Source organism: Peromyscus californicus, unplaced genomic scaffold (assembly GCF_007827085.1).
Source record: "Peromyscus californicus insignis strain IS unplaced genomic scaffold, ASM782708v3 Scaffold_3__1_contigs__length_106647218, whole genome shotgun sequence".
Classification (NCBI taxonomy): domain Eukaryota; kingdom Metazoa; phylum Chordata; class Mammalia; order Rodentia; family Cricetidae; genus Peromyscus; species Peromyscus californicus.
The window spans coordinates 67,741,980-67,756,661 of NW_026294551.1; the positions used below are offsets into that span (position 1 = coordinate 67,741,980).

The 14,682-nt window shown below is 46.5% G+C and overlaps 1 protein-coding gene across 2 annotated transcripts in view; it reads left to right on the plus strand.

Moving 5' to 3' along the window:
• Window positions 1-14,682, plus strand: part of Glra1 (glycine receptor alpha 1) — an 89,020-nt gene that overhangs the window by 64,147 nt on the left and 10,191 nt on the right. For both annotated transcript variants that reach the window (XM_052757643.1, XM_052757644.1), the window contains exons 4-7: window positions 4,150-4,373; window positions 6,660-6,742; window positions 8,365-8,502; window positions 10,134-10,348. In XM_052757643.1, the coding sequence (XP_052613603.1) occupies window positions 4,150-4,373; window positions 6,660-6,742; window positions 8,365-8,502; window positions 10,134-10,348 (660 nt within the window). The remainder of the gene's footprint in view (window positions 1-4,149; window positions 4,374-6,659; window positions 6,743-8,364; window positions 8,503-10,133; window positions 10,349-14,682) is intronic.

Sequence of the window (14,682 nt, forward strand, 5' to 3'; positions counted from 1 at the left end):
AAGCTCCGAGCTCTTTCCTGTTCAAACATTTTGAGCTTCCTATTTCACCCCAATTCTGAATTTAAAGGAGCTTATTAGATGTTAGAATGTTAAATTAGACAACAAAAGGAAGGAAAGAGGAGATATCTAACTATAAGTGACAAATAGAAAACATCACATGTTTAGAATATGAATGTATAAATGAATGGATGGGTGGATAGATGATAGATGATGGATAAATGGATGGGTGAATGATGGATGGATGGATGAATGATGGATGGGTGAACAATGAATAGATGGATAGATGAAGTATTGTTGAATGATGGATGGATGGATGATGGGTGGATGGATGGATGATGGATGGATGGATGGATGGATGGATGGATGGATGATGGGTGAATGGATGGATGGATGATGGGTAGATGGATGATGGGTAGGTAGATGGATGGATAAATGGTCAGATGGATGATGGGTGGATGAATGGGTGAGTTAATATCTTTCTTGGTCTTATAAGCAAAGCAACTAGTTATCCAGTTACCAGAGATAAGATTGTCAAGGAATCTCAAGTCTTGCAATCTGGGTGAGTTGATGCTGAAGATAACTGGACTGACTGTACCTCTGAGTGCCCCCATTTCAGGGATTTGAGCTGCCTTTATGAAAGTGAGACCTTAAGTCCTTGGCTGGAGAATTCCACTATTGCCTCTCTGGCTCCTGAACTTGCACATGGACTTCACATATGCCAAACACCAAGCCAGCAAAGTGTAAGGCTAAGAAACCGAAGCAGCACTTGGCTTTCAACCCACTGAACCACTCATTTCAATCCCTTCTGAGCTTCATTCCCAACTCTTTACCAACCCTGAAGGGAAAACTCCATGGTGGGAACCTGTCTGGGAAGCAGATTCCAAGAGGAGCCAATGGTCATGGGGAGAACTCAGAAGCCAGAGAAGCTCTCAGGACCTGGAGGCCATGGGCCAGAAAAGAAGTCAGGCATGGGGACCCCACGATATGCTGTCCCAGTCTCTTGCTGTGACTCTCACTAGTCATTTTATAATGAGATCCTGTGGGGCTTATTTCCTTCTTTCAAATGATGCACCATTCTATTTGTTTGCATGCATTATTTCTGCAAAAAGACAAAAAAAAAAAAAAGACACGAAAGTAAGAGAGGACTATTGGGGTAGCAGAGATGCTGCAGGGAAAACACAAGTTCAGTGTCATCCTTTCCAATTCCTGCCAATCACGGTTGGGAGAGGAGCCGCTCTCGGGGAGGAAGCACCCACGTGGGTGTTTCTGAGGATTCCATCCTACTGGGAGCTCAGCAAGAAAACCAGGGGGTACCTAGTGCATCTAGCTCCTAAAGGGGGTGGGGCTTAAGTTAAGTTCACAGAATTTGCTAGGCAACAAGGGTCAGAGCATCCAAAGCAAGAACCAACTTCCTCCATCCAAGGCAAGTGTTCACTGGAGGGTTAGGTCAATGGGATTGCAGCCCTAGATTCCCCAACTCTTAAACCCTGTTCTTGGACACATCCCTCAGCCTTTCTAAGCCCATTTCTTCCCCTTGTTGGAGGAATCTGGGTGTTTGTTTGCTGAGCTTTAGTGAGAATTAAATGTGTGTGACAGTATGGAAAACATTTTAAGAAATGTCACTTCCTTTTCTTCCTCGAAGCTACATGAACAGTCTTGACATGTCACTAGCAGGAACATCAAAATTATGACTGGGATTTGGGGACTGGAGGCTTTTTCTGCCCAGTCATTCATAGTCTGTTCACTTCCCAGGTGACTTTCCCAGAACCCATCCTAACACACACTCTCTGTGTAAGCTCCAAAGGAGTAGGAGAGGAGGGCCGAGCTTCAGAGATGCCACCACCAGTGCAAGAAAAACAAAACCCAACCTCCAGGGCTGGTGAGATGGTTCAATGGGTAAGGTACTTGCCACTAAACCTGACAACCCGAGTTCAAGACCAGAGTCCTACATAGGGGAAGGAAAGAATTTGCCTCTGGAACATATCCTCTGACCCCCACATCTTCACTCATATGCTTGTGCATGCACACACACATACACAGATACACACACACACACACACACACACACACACACACACACACATACGCGCATGCATGCACTTGCACGCACACACACAGACTAAACAAATATAATTAGACATTTTTTTCATTTTTATTTCTTTATTTTTATTTGATAAGTATGGGTGTTTCATTTCATGTACATCTGTGCATGCAGTGCCTGTGGAGGCCGAAAGAGGGTGTCAGATACCCTGGAACTGGAGTTTTTAAACAATAGGCAGGCCTAGCCCCCATCCTGGGACTCATAAGACCTGAGATTATGAGACCAAACGTCACCTTCTATGAGGCTTGAGGGACAGGCTGCAATTAAATTATAGGAAAATCCTATAAAATGCTTTGGAACGTTTATGAAGCTGTCGATATTTCCACTGGAATGAAGCACATGGGAGGCAGTGGACAGGGCGGAGTGAGCATGGGAAGATCGTTTGTTTGCATTCATCCCTGCTAGTGACTGATCAAGACTAATGGGGGCTCAGAAGCAGCATCCCAAAAGAAAATACAGTGGGGCCTCATTTTGTGGCACCCCCAGGGAAAGAGTGATATCTCTAGTGTGTGCATGTGTGTGTGAGCGCACAAACAAGGGTGTGGGTATGCGTGGGTGAATGGGTGGGTGCATGGGTATGGGGGGATGTGCATGGGTGGTATGCACACATATGGGTGTGTGCATATGTGTGTGCATGCACACAAGGGTGTGGGGTGTGCATGGGTGTGGGGTATGGGTGGGTGCATGAATGTGGGGGATGTACATGTAAGAGGGGTGTATGCACACATGTGGGTGTGTGCATGTGTGTGTGTGTGTATGTACTATGTACGTGTGTGTATTATTTCTTGAAGGTTGGCACCAAAAGTTAGACTTGGGGTCATTAATCTTTGGGAGAGTGATGCCCTTTGGGGAGCCCAACACTAATGTTCTTCCTTTCTGCCTTGGGAAACAGAAATACACCCCAAATGGACCCCAAGTTTACAGTACCTCTCCAGCAAAATTAAAACTTTCCTTTTTTTAAGTCTTATTTCGTTTTTATATGTGTGTTTGTGTGTGTGTGAGTGAGTGTGTACAGTGCTGATAGAGGCCAGAAGAGGATGTCAGATTGGCCTGAAGCTGGAGTCACAGGTGGTTGTGAACTGCCATGTGGGTGCTGGGAATTGAACCTGGGTCCTCTGGAAGAGCAGTCAGTGCTTTTAACTGCTGAGCCATCTCTCTAGCCCCTAAAAGACTTCTTACTGAAATATTTCTTTTTTAGGGAATATTCCTTAGCTCCATCTGCTCAGTGTCTTGACAGTTTTCCCAGGCATGAATGGAAATAAAATGGCCTCTCCACAACTCTCCAATCAGTGAGAGCTGGGGAGCAAAGCTGGAGTGGGACCTGCCCTGGCCTGCATGAGTCTCCTGTATCCCAGCAAGACCTCGAACTACAGAGCTATGAATGACCTTGAACTTCCTTTTTTACACTTATTCATTTACAATGTGGAGGAGTAAACTGGATGTGTCAATACGCACCTTTAATCCCAGCACTTAGGAGGCAGTGGCAGGTGGACTCTGAGTTTGAGGCCAGCCTGGTCTACAGAGTGAGATCCGGGACAGCCAGGACTACACAGTGAAACCCTGTGTCAAAAAAAAAAAAGGCAAGGGTGCTTGTCGTCAAGCCTGGTGACCTGAGTTCAGTCCCCTGGAGCCATATGGTAGAAGGAGATAGTTAATTCCCACAAGTTGTCCTCAGGCTATCACATATACGCTGCACACACACAAGGAAAGAAAAGAAAGGAAGGAAGGAAGGAAGGAAGGAAGGAAGGAAGGAAGGAAGGGAGACACATTGCCTCAACCTCCTATGCTGGAATTACAGGCGTGAGCCACCACGCTCAGCTGAAATTCCTTCAAAATAAAACATTTCTTCTAAAGGTCAGATTTAAGTGTACTTAGCTGAGGATAGAGAGGAGCAATTGTTGGTCCCCCGGTGCCCAGTCACATCAGGGGAGGCAGCCACACTCAGCCTCTTCCAGGTTGGGGGGGCCCATGAGCCATAAGCACCCGGGACCTCTGAGAGTTGGCACCCAGAGCCTAACCCCACCACCACTGCTGTCTTGGGGCTGCAGGACTACAGGGTCAACATCTTCCTGAGGCAGCAGTGGAATGACCCCCGTCTGGCCTACAATGAATACCCTGACGACTCTCTGGACCTTGACCCGTCCATGTTGGATTCCATCTGGAAGCCGGACCTGTTCTTTGCCAATGAGAAGGGAGCCCATTTCCATGAGATCACCACTGACAACAAACTGCTGAGAATCTCCAGGAATGGCAATGTCCTCTACAGCATCAGGTGAGTTCCGGAGACAACAACAAGGTCAGGGAGTCCCAGGAGTGGGTTTCATCATAAGCACAAAGAGAGGATGGGAAAGGCTTGTGAGGGAAGGTGGAGTTTCAGTCACCCTGTGTTTCAACGAAGACAAAATAGACTTCTCAGACATGATCAGTAGCCAGGGTAGAGGGACAAAGTTGGCAAGATTCGGCGACTTGGCAGTAAATGGGACCACCAGGTAAATGGCACAGTCTGAGAGGATAAGCCAGGGTTGCTGCCTCCCTGCTTTGAATTCCACTTACCTTGTATTAAGCCTCGGGAGGCAGGACCCCTCCCTGTGTATGTAGCCTGTAGACATTAGATAGGTGCTAAGCTTTCAGAGTGTTCTGTGACACCAGCTCTCTCTCTCTCTCTCTCTCTCTCTCTCTCTCTCTCTCTCTCTCTCTCTCTCTCTCTCACACACACACACACACACACACACACACACACACACACACACACACACACACCTAGTCCCTGACCTCCTTCCCCAGGACACAGGGACAGTGGACAATACAAGTGGAGAAATGGACTCACACTTGCAGCATTGGCAACTCGGAGAATGGACTATGCAGAACACTTCTCATGTATTACATCATTATATAACTCATGAACTAGGTTTGATGATCCCCGTTATGTACATCAGAAAAGTGTGGGTTTGGAAATTTAGGAAACCTTCCCAAGTTTTCATGGTTTCTGTCAGAAAGTAAGCTCTGATGGGGGTACCAGTGTGGGTCCCATGCCATCTGAAGAATCAAAAGAGCCACAGCTTTCTGGTTGGGTCTCGGGACTTCTGGAGAATCAGAATGGCCACCGGCCACCACTTTACATCTGCACATCAATACATAATAATGAATGGATGCATTCTGATTTAAAGAAGCTTCAAAGTGTTAAATGACCATGCCCTCCACCCCCCACCTTCAGTTCCTCAACGGGAGAGAAATCTTATCTCCCATTCAGAGAGAGCCTTACATATCCCGGATGGGACAGGGCGGAAAGGGAAAAGGCTTGCCTGATTCTGAGCCTCAGAGGGGACTGGGCTCAGTCCCTCCACAGGCTGAGGGGTAGGGATGTGGAAGCTCTGCTGATTGAGTTTGCCCTACCTGCTACATCTAGATGAAGAATGGCATGGGGCCCGGCGTCAGCCACCAAGGCCCTGGTGGGCTGCTGGAGGGAGGGTCACTTCTGCCTGGAATTCGCTGCTGCCAGGACAGTTTCATGTCTCTGGGAAGCAGAGTCCCAGTGCAACGTGACAGAAGGACAGGTCAGCAGAAAGTGATGGTCCCAAGGTCGTTCAGCAGCTGGAAATTAACCCAGCCTGACAGCTGCCCCACTTCAGAGCTTTTAGCTTCAGAAATGGGCCTCGCTCGCTCGTTCTCTCTTCACTCCTCCCACCCCTTCTCTGCCTCCCATCTCCCCCCTCTTCCTCTCCACCCCACCCCCACCCCCGGTTTGTTTATTTGATGTCCTTAGAGGAGAGTACACACACCTGTGGTATGAGCTGGAAGAGACGTTCACAAAGGGCCAGGTGTGCAGCTGGGGTGGTGGTGGCGGTAGCTATGTTCAATGGAGACATCTCCAACTGGGTACCTCAAGAAGTGGGCCTGGCTTCCAGACAACAGGGAGCACGCCAGCCAGTCCCACAGCCAACTCCATCTGGACTCAACAACCAGCCTGAGGTGTTACAGAAGGGCTCCCTCTGGCTCTGGGGCTGAAGCCTTTATAAGGGTTGAACACCCCAAAACAAATAACTGACCCACTGCTTTACACCTGCCCCTGCCTGAAGCCACAGATGTGAGTCAGCGGTGTGGGAACAGCCAACAGTGGGTGGGGGCTCTGGGCTTGCTTTCGACAGGCCCAGTGTGTGAACAGAAGCAGCCAAGAGCCATGCTCAACACTTACTGCTGAAGCATAGGAGTACCTGAGTCTGGGGACTCTGGAAAACCTGGGATCTCCCTAAGGGAAGAGTTGGCATAGGGGCAACACCCGGCACCCCAGCAATCTGCTAAAAAGCAATCACTAGCATCCAAGAAAGTTCCAGAGAAATGTAGAAGTCCCTCTGACTGATGGCTTTGGGACACCTCCTTTCCATCACGGAGCCTCCTCTACCATCCCAGGAATTTGGAAATGTGCACACGCTTATTCTATAAGCACTGGTCCCCTGGTCTCTGGTCCCTACATGAAACAATGATTTCAACTGGCAAAAGCCTGGAGACACAGACTCCCTGAATGTGGTGCCCGTGTCAGCCCAGTCCCTTCTCTTCTCAGGATCACCCTGACGCTGGCCTGCCCCATGGACCTGAAGAACTTCCCGATGGATGTACAGACATGTATCATGCAACTGGAAAGCTGTGAGTCCCTTGCCCGAATCATTTTTTTTTTAAAGGAGCCAGGCTCCTATTTACCCATTGCCAGGCAGAAATTCCCTAATCACTGAATCCCGGGAGAGTACTTTTATGACTCCAAGTGCCAAGTAGAGGGTTTCCTTGGAGAATACACATTAGAAATATAACTCACCCTGCTCTGTCTCACTGGGGCGCAGACTTTGTCATCAGCTGCATCCTCCCAGGAGGAAGCAATATGCCAAGTCCCTTGTGAATGTGCCTGCTAGGAATGAAGGGAAATAGTCTAGAGAAATCATGTCTGAGGATGCTCACTTGAGGTAGACAACTGACCGCACAGGTCACTCTAGCAAAGGGGAACCAGTGGAGTGTTTTGGTGGAAGCAGAAACAGGGCCAGGAGAAAGGCTCAGCCAGGCAAGTGCCTGCCACACAAGCATCAGAACCTGAGTTTGGATCCCCAGCCCCATGTCAAAGCCCAGCATGGCCAGAAGTGCAGAGATAGGAAGATCTCTGGAATTCACTGGCCAGCCAACCCATCTGAATCAACAAGTCCCGTGTTTAGTGAGAGACCTTGTCTCAAAAAATAAGGTGGTTGCTGGAGAGATGACTCAGTGGTTAAGAGCTCATACTGCAAGGCTGGAGAGATAGCTCAGCGCTTAAGAGCACTGGCTACTCTTCCAGAGGATCTGGATTCCCAGCACCTAAATGGCAGCTCACAACTGTCTGTAACTCCAGTTTCTGGGGATCTGACACCTTCACATAGACATACATGCAGGCAAAACACCAATCCACATGAAATAAAAATAAATAAAACATTTTTAAAAGAAGAACACATACTGCTCTTGCAGAAGACCCAAATTCAGTTTCCAGCTCCCACACTGGTCAGCTCACAACCACCTGAAAATCAAGCTCCAGGAAAATTTGGCACCACTGGCCTCTGAGGCCATCTGCACACATGTGACATCACACACACACACACACACACACACACACACACACACACACACACACACACATTTTAAAATAACAATAAGATATTTTCTAAAAATAAATGACACAGACAGCAATTGAGGAAGACACCGGAACATACACATGTCACACCACACACACAAGGTAGGAAATAGCTACACAGTGTATGCCACAAGAGGCTGAGACAGAAGGATTGTGAGTTTGAAGACAGATCTAACTACATAGTGAGTTTGAGCCTAGCCTAGGCTACACGAGACCATGTCTCAAGAAAATAAAAAAGGAGCTGGTCCTGGAGCAGAAATCTGATTGCCTCGACTAGGCCACCATTTCCAACATATGCATGTGGTAGATTCACTCCCCAGAGGAAAACCTGTGGGGAACAAAGGGGGACGTTTTCGAGAGGTGGCATGTGCAAGAAGTGTTGGTGTCAATCACCCTTCATCATGGGGTGAGGGGTGGAGCCCCAGGACAAACCTAGGTGGGAGGGCTGGGGAATAAATTTCTACAATTTACCAAGTTTCACCTCCTTTACGAGGCGGGTAGAGAAGAGAAGGCAATGGAGTTCCCTGACCTCCACCACGGTCTGGGGCTTCACCCAACCCCCGACCCTAAGGATATCGCGGAGACCTGCTGACCCGTTCCTTCTTCCAATCCCTCCCAGTTGGATACACCATGAATGACCTCATCTTTGAGTGGCAGGAGCAGGGAGCCGTGCAGGTGGCAGATGGACTGACCCTGCCTCAGTTTATCCTGAAAGAGGAGAAGGACCTGAGATACTGCACCAAGCATTATAACACAGGTGGGTGCAAGTGGCCACCGTGCTCTCCGGGACCTCAGGTCGTTTCAGACACCGTTTAGCTGCAGAACTGCATGCTCCGTGTTTATTACCTGGTGGTTAACGGAATAGGTTTAAAACAACAACAACAAAACAAAACAAAAAATGCCACTGAGATGTCCTTTCTGTGAGTCCTGGGGATGTTCACCTAAGCTTGGGCCACACCTAATTAGCAGGGAAGCTAGTAAACACTCTTTATTCTGGGCAAGGGGTCCTACTGCTGAGGCAAGGAGGGGGAGTTGGTTGATGCAGGGTGGGCCCTGCCACACAGAAACTTGTGTTTCTGATAGTGCAGAAGCAAAGTGCTTGCTTTGGACCCAAGCAAGAGGGAGCTGGGAGGCCATGGTTCTAACTGGTAACTAGTAACCATTAGAAATCAGCCCATTCTCGGTGAACCATGGTGGGTGAAGGGAGAACCCAAATGATGGTGAAGATAATTAAAATGATGGTGATGATGAAGATGGTAATGATGCTGATCCCAGTGATGGTGGCAATGATGATAATGGTAATGATGTTGCAATGACAATGGTGACAGAAATGATAGTGGCGGTGATAATTATGATGGGGATAATGGTCATGGTGGTGGTGGCAAATGATGCTGCTGAGCGTTCACGACATGTGAGGACTGTCATAGTTCTTCATAAGCACATTTCACCCCACAAAAACCGTAAGAGCTTCTACGTAAGGGCTGGCAAGGGGACTCCTAGGGTAACGGTGCTTGCCGCCAAGCCTGACAACCATAGGTTGATCCTCAGGACCCAAATGGTGGAAGAATGAACTCACTCTCACAAGTTGTTCTCTGGCCTCCACACAAGGACCAGGGTATGACATGTCCACTTGTGCATGCATTCACACACCACAAATGAATAAATACATGTAATTTTTAAAAAAGAGTAACCAAACCAGGTGGTAGTGGTGCACGTCTTTAACTCAGCACGTAGGAGGCAGAGGCAGGTGGATCTCTGTGTGTTCGAGGTCAGCCAGGTCTACAGAGCAAGTTCCAGGACATGCTCCAAAAGCTACGCAGAGGGACCCTGTCTTGGAAAAAAAAAAAAAGAGTAACCATATGAAGTATGTTTTTTATTTTTTTTTAATTTTTGTCATCCTTTAGTATTCCCAGGAGGTTGTCTCCAGGACCCCCTCAGATACCAAGATGCAAAGATGCCAAATATGCTCAAGTCCCCTTGGCAGAGGGGGGCAGTGTTTGTATGTGACATACACACACCCTTCTGCATACGTCATCTCAGGATGACTGACAATACCTAACTCAGTGTAAATGCTGTGTGGACAGATGTTCACCTGTTGTCTGGGGTGTGAGGACAGGAACAAAGCCTGTATGTGTTCAGGAGAGATGAACTCCTGAACATTTCTACTTGCACTTGGCTAAAACCATGGGTATAGAACCCATGGATATGGAGGGTCAACTGTGTTACCTCATTTACCCTAGGTGAGGAAACTGAGGCAAAGAACAAGTCAAGCCCTTGTTTATGAGCATAGATGGCCTGGGGCTGGACCAGAACTCCAGTCAAGATGACCCTAATACCACTGCCACTCTCTAGCATGTTCCATGGCTCCTTTGCTGTCATTCCTTGCAGGTAAATTCACCTGCATTGAGGCCCGATTCCACCTGGAGCGGCAGATGGGCTACTACCTGATCCAGATGTACATTCCCAGTCTGCTCATTGTCATCCTGTCCTGGATCTCCTTCTGGATCAACATGGATGCTGCACCAGCTCGTGTGGGACTGGGCATCACCACTGTGCTCACCATGACCACACAGAGTTCTGGCTCCCGAGCCTCCCTACCCAAGGTGAGTAGCACCATTGAGGAGTACTGAACCCCAGAACAGAGAAGAATCCAGCATCCTTCATCCATGCCTAAGACATGGAGAACATATAGTGTATGTCACCATGTATATACATACTGCGTATGGCATTGTTTCCAGAAGTTGCTGCCTGGACCACAGTTTCTAGGTTCTTGGCATCTTATTCAAAGAATTGGGGAGTGAGGGAAGATGCATACAGTTTGCAAAATAGCAAGAAAACTTTATTCATGAGCAAATCAAGAGTATAAATCAGAGCCAGGCAGTGGTGGCGCATGCCTCTGATCCCAGCACTCGGGAGGCAGAGGCAGGCAGATCTCCATGAGTTTGAGGCCAACCTGGGCTACAGAGTAAGTTCCAGGAAAGGCTCCAAAGCTACACAGAGAAAACCTGTCTCAAAAAACAAAAACAAAACAAAAAATGAAGAGTATGAATCAGGCATCCTGCTAAAGACAGCAGCAGGCCACCAGAGCAAGAGAGAACTCAAGGGTATGCTTACTGTTTGGGACTTAATTTTATGGAGCCTGAAAGAAGGAGGGACTGATGGCTAAAGAGTATGATCTGGGTGGCTCTCTGTTGTGATTGACAGATTTGAGTTATATACGCTTTATTGTGGATGCTCTTTCCCATGATGCATCTGATTTTAATCTTATGCACACCCAATTATGCATAGGTATAAGCAGTAAATAAGGGTCAGGGTGTGGCGGCACATGTCTTTAATCCCAGCACTTGGCAAGCAGAGGCAAGTAGATCTCTGAGTTCAGGCCAACCTGGTCTACATAATGAATTCCCAACTACACAGGACTACATAGTGAGCCCCTGTCTCAAAACAAAGAACAGCAACAAAATACGGTAAATGGAGAATTCTCCCTACAAGTTTGTTCAGAAGACGCAGTATGCCTCACTGCTCATGCTTCCCAAACCAATTCAGACTGGAGCAGCCCCCTCCTTCCTGTACGCAGATACATCCAGAAGGATATTTGAATAGGAACTATCCACAAAAGGGAAGTTCTTCATGACCATTATCCATTGCCCACAGTTGGATAATGCTGGGCATGCAACATGATGTAGGTGGGGGCCCTAGGTTGCTAGATGCATTGTTTGGGGAAGGGTGTGTGGAGTTCCAGGTTGCTAAGCTAGTCCGTGCTCGCCTGACTCAGCATTCTAGCTCATCGGTCCTCCCACCAGACTCAACACAGACTCTGCTTAATTCACCCTTAACACTAAACATAGTGTTCTGTCCCCTACACTGCTGTCCCTCCACATCTTCCTAGCGAGGAATAACAGTACTGCCATGCCCCTACTCCTTGACACCCTCCTGTGAAGTACCATGCTGCTCCCCACTGATGTCCATTGCTGCTGCTTCATCCTGTTCTGCTTTTCCCTAACGCCAGGCCCAACTTCTGCTGCATTCACTCTAACTGTCCAAGGCACTTCCCACTCTGTCCACCAGCACCAAACACAGCATTGTATTCTGCTATTCATGCCACACCTGTGCTGGTGATACACAGTGTCTTCACTGTTTCCAGTCAGGACCACACATTACCTCTGATGTAGCACAGGGACACTGAAAGAATATCCAAGATGTATTCCATGACCTTTACCTGCATTCACCAATTATTAGTACTTAGCCACATTTGTTTTATTTATATACAGAGATAGAAATATATAAATAGACACATAGCATAGATAGATGCTACATGTAAACAAGATAAGATATATTAAATGACATATATGCAGACATAAATATATACATACACACGCATACATACATACATACTTATATACATACATACACTCCTAGCTAGCATTAACTGTCAACTTGATACAGCCTAGAGTCATCTAAGGGTATTTCAACTGAGGGATGCATGGATCATATTGGCCTGTGGGCATGTCTATGGATGGATTGTCTTAACTGTTAATTGATGTAGAAAAGTTCAGCCCACTGTGGGCAGTACCATCCCTATGTAGGTGGTCCTGAACTATATAAGAATGCTAGGGCCTGGAGAGATGGCTTAGAGGTTAAGAGCACTGGCTGCTCTTCCAGAGAACCTGGGTTCAATCCCCAGTACCCACATGGCAGCTCACAACTGTAAGTCCAGTTCCAGGGGATCCGACATCCTCACACAGACATACATGCAAGCAAAACACTAATGCACATAAAATAGAAATAAATAAATTATAAGAATGCTAGCTGAGCACAAGTGAGCAGAGAGCAAGCATGATTCTTCCATGGTTTCTGCTTCAAGAACCTCTCTGAGTTCCCACCCTGATTTCCCTCAATAATGAAATGTGAACTGAAAGTGTCAGCCATAGTAGCTTTCAGTCAGAGCATTTGTCACAGCAACAATAAAGAAACAAGAACAGATAGACAGAAGACAGACGATAGATAGACAGATAGATAGATAGATGATAGATAGATAGATAGATAGATAGATAGATAGATAGATAGATAGATAGATAGATAGAAGAGAGAGGGAGACAGACTATACATTAGATAGGTCTATAGATGATAGATACATAAATACATATATGATAGAGATAGGATAGAAGATAAATTGGATAGGTAAATAGATGCTAGACAGATAGATAGAGAGACAGACAGATAGATAGATGGTAAGTAGACAGTTGGAAGAAGTTATAAAAGATCAATGATATATAAATAGATGATAGGTTATTAATAGGTTGATAGATGATTAATAAATAGATGATAGGCATAGGGTAGATAATTGGTCAATTATTCTACCTTTTTGTCTCTTCTATGGCCCTGGTCACCATGTGTTGGTGGCTTTGGTGTTTCCTATGAGTCTCTGTGGCTCCGCTCCTCTTCCCTCTTTCTGTCCCTCAGACTCATGATCTCAAGTTGCTGGTTCTGCTCCACGTTCTCTGGATCTTTCTTCTGCCTCTTCAGATTCACTGTTGTCTCCTCCAGTGAAATTCTCATCTTCATTATTTACTTTCAACGTCAGAGTTTTCATTTGGTTCTCTTATCATTTTTATCTTTTTATTAATGTGTTCTGTTTGGTGAGAGAATGTTCTCAAATTTTCCTTTAGTTTCTTTGTGTTGTTTTTGTTTTATTTGAGACAGAATCCACTCTGTAGCCCAAGCTGGCCTCAAACACATGGGCGATTCTCCACCCTCAGCCTCCTTAGTTCTGGGAATACAAGTGTGTGTCACCATGCTCAGACTCCTATACTCAGTTTCTTTCAATTGCTTGAATATATTTAAGCTAATTGAATTAACTAATTCAATGTCTTTGTCTACCCAGTGTGATAGTGGCACACATACCCTTAGGATGCAGAGACAGGAGCATCAGGAGTTCTAAGTCATCCTCAGCTACACAGCAAGTTCAAGGCCAGCTATATAATATCCTGTCTTTAAAAATAATAAAATAAAGGGACTAGAGAGATGGCTTAGAGATTAAAAGCACTCGCTGCTCCTACAGAGGACCTGAGTTTAGTTCCCCGTTCCCACAACACAATCTCCTAGGAATCCAACCCCAGAAGATCCAATGTCTCTAGTCTCTTGTGCACATACCTATACACAGACATAATATATACATGTAACTAAAAATAAAATAAAATAATTAAGTCTCTGTTACGTCTGAGATCTGGTGTCCTCAGGTGCCACCCCTTTGACCCACCTTGTTTTCCTGTAACTGGGTCATTTTTCTGGTGGGAGAGTTATTTTTTGTTTTGTTTTGTTTGTTTGTTTGCACATCTTATAAATTGCTCATATTACATAATACAACAGGGCAATTTTTGGAACTCAGGTTCTACCCCCTAAGGACTTGTTGTTGATGTCTGTTCTTAACTCTGTCTGAACTGTTTTTGTGAACCCTGTCTTCTTGGTTATGTCAACCATTGAAGTCTGGCTCACTCAGCCTAGTGGCCACGCAAAAAACCACACAGATTTTTAGGGAATGTCCAGATCCTATGCGCATCCCCATCTCTTCCTGAGAGAGTCTGTTAGAGTCAGTATTAGTCAGGCACTTTACAGCTTGGCCTCAGCCTTTACTTCCTGCTCAGGGCTCAGGGAGGCCTGGGTCCTCTGTGAGCCCTCTCAGACTAGTCTGCTGTGGCATCTCATGACACAGCTCACTTTCCTGAACTTTTCATTTAACATTGCAAAATCTTGAACCCAGGCCCTTGAGCTTGCCAGGCAAGTGCCCCACTACTGAGCTATGTCCGTCCCCAGTCCCCTCTTTAGTTTTTTGATTAACCTGTCGTTTTGCCTCAGTGCCTCTGATAGCAATTGCCACTAATTGTTTTCAACAAATGTCCCCCCGATTAAAAAGATACAAATGAAAACTGTTCCCACT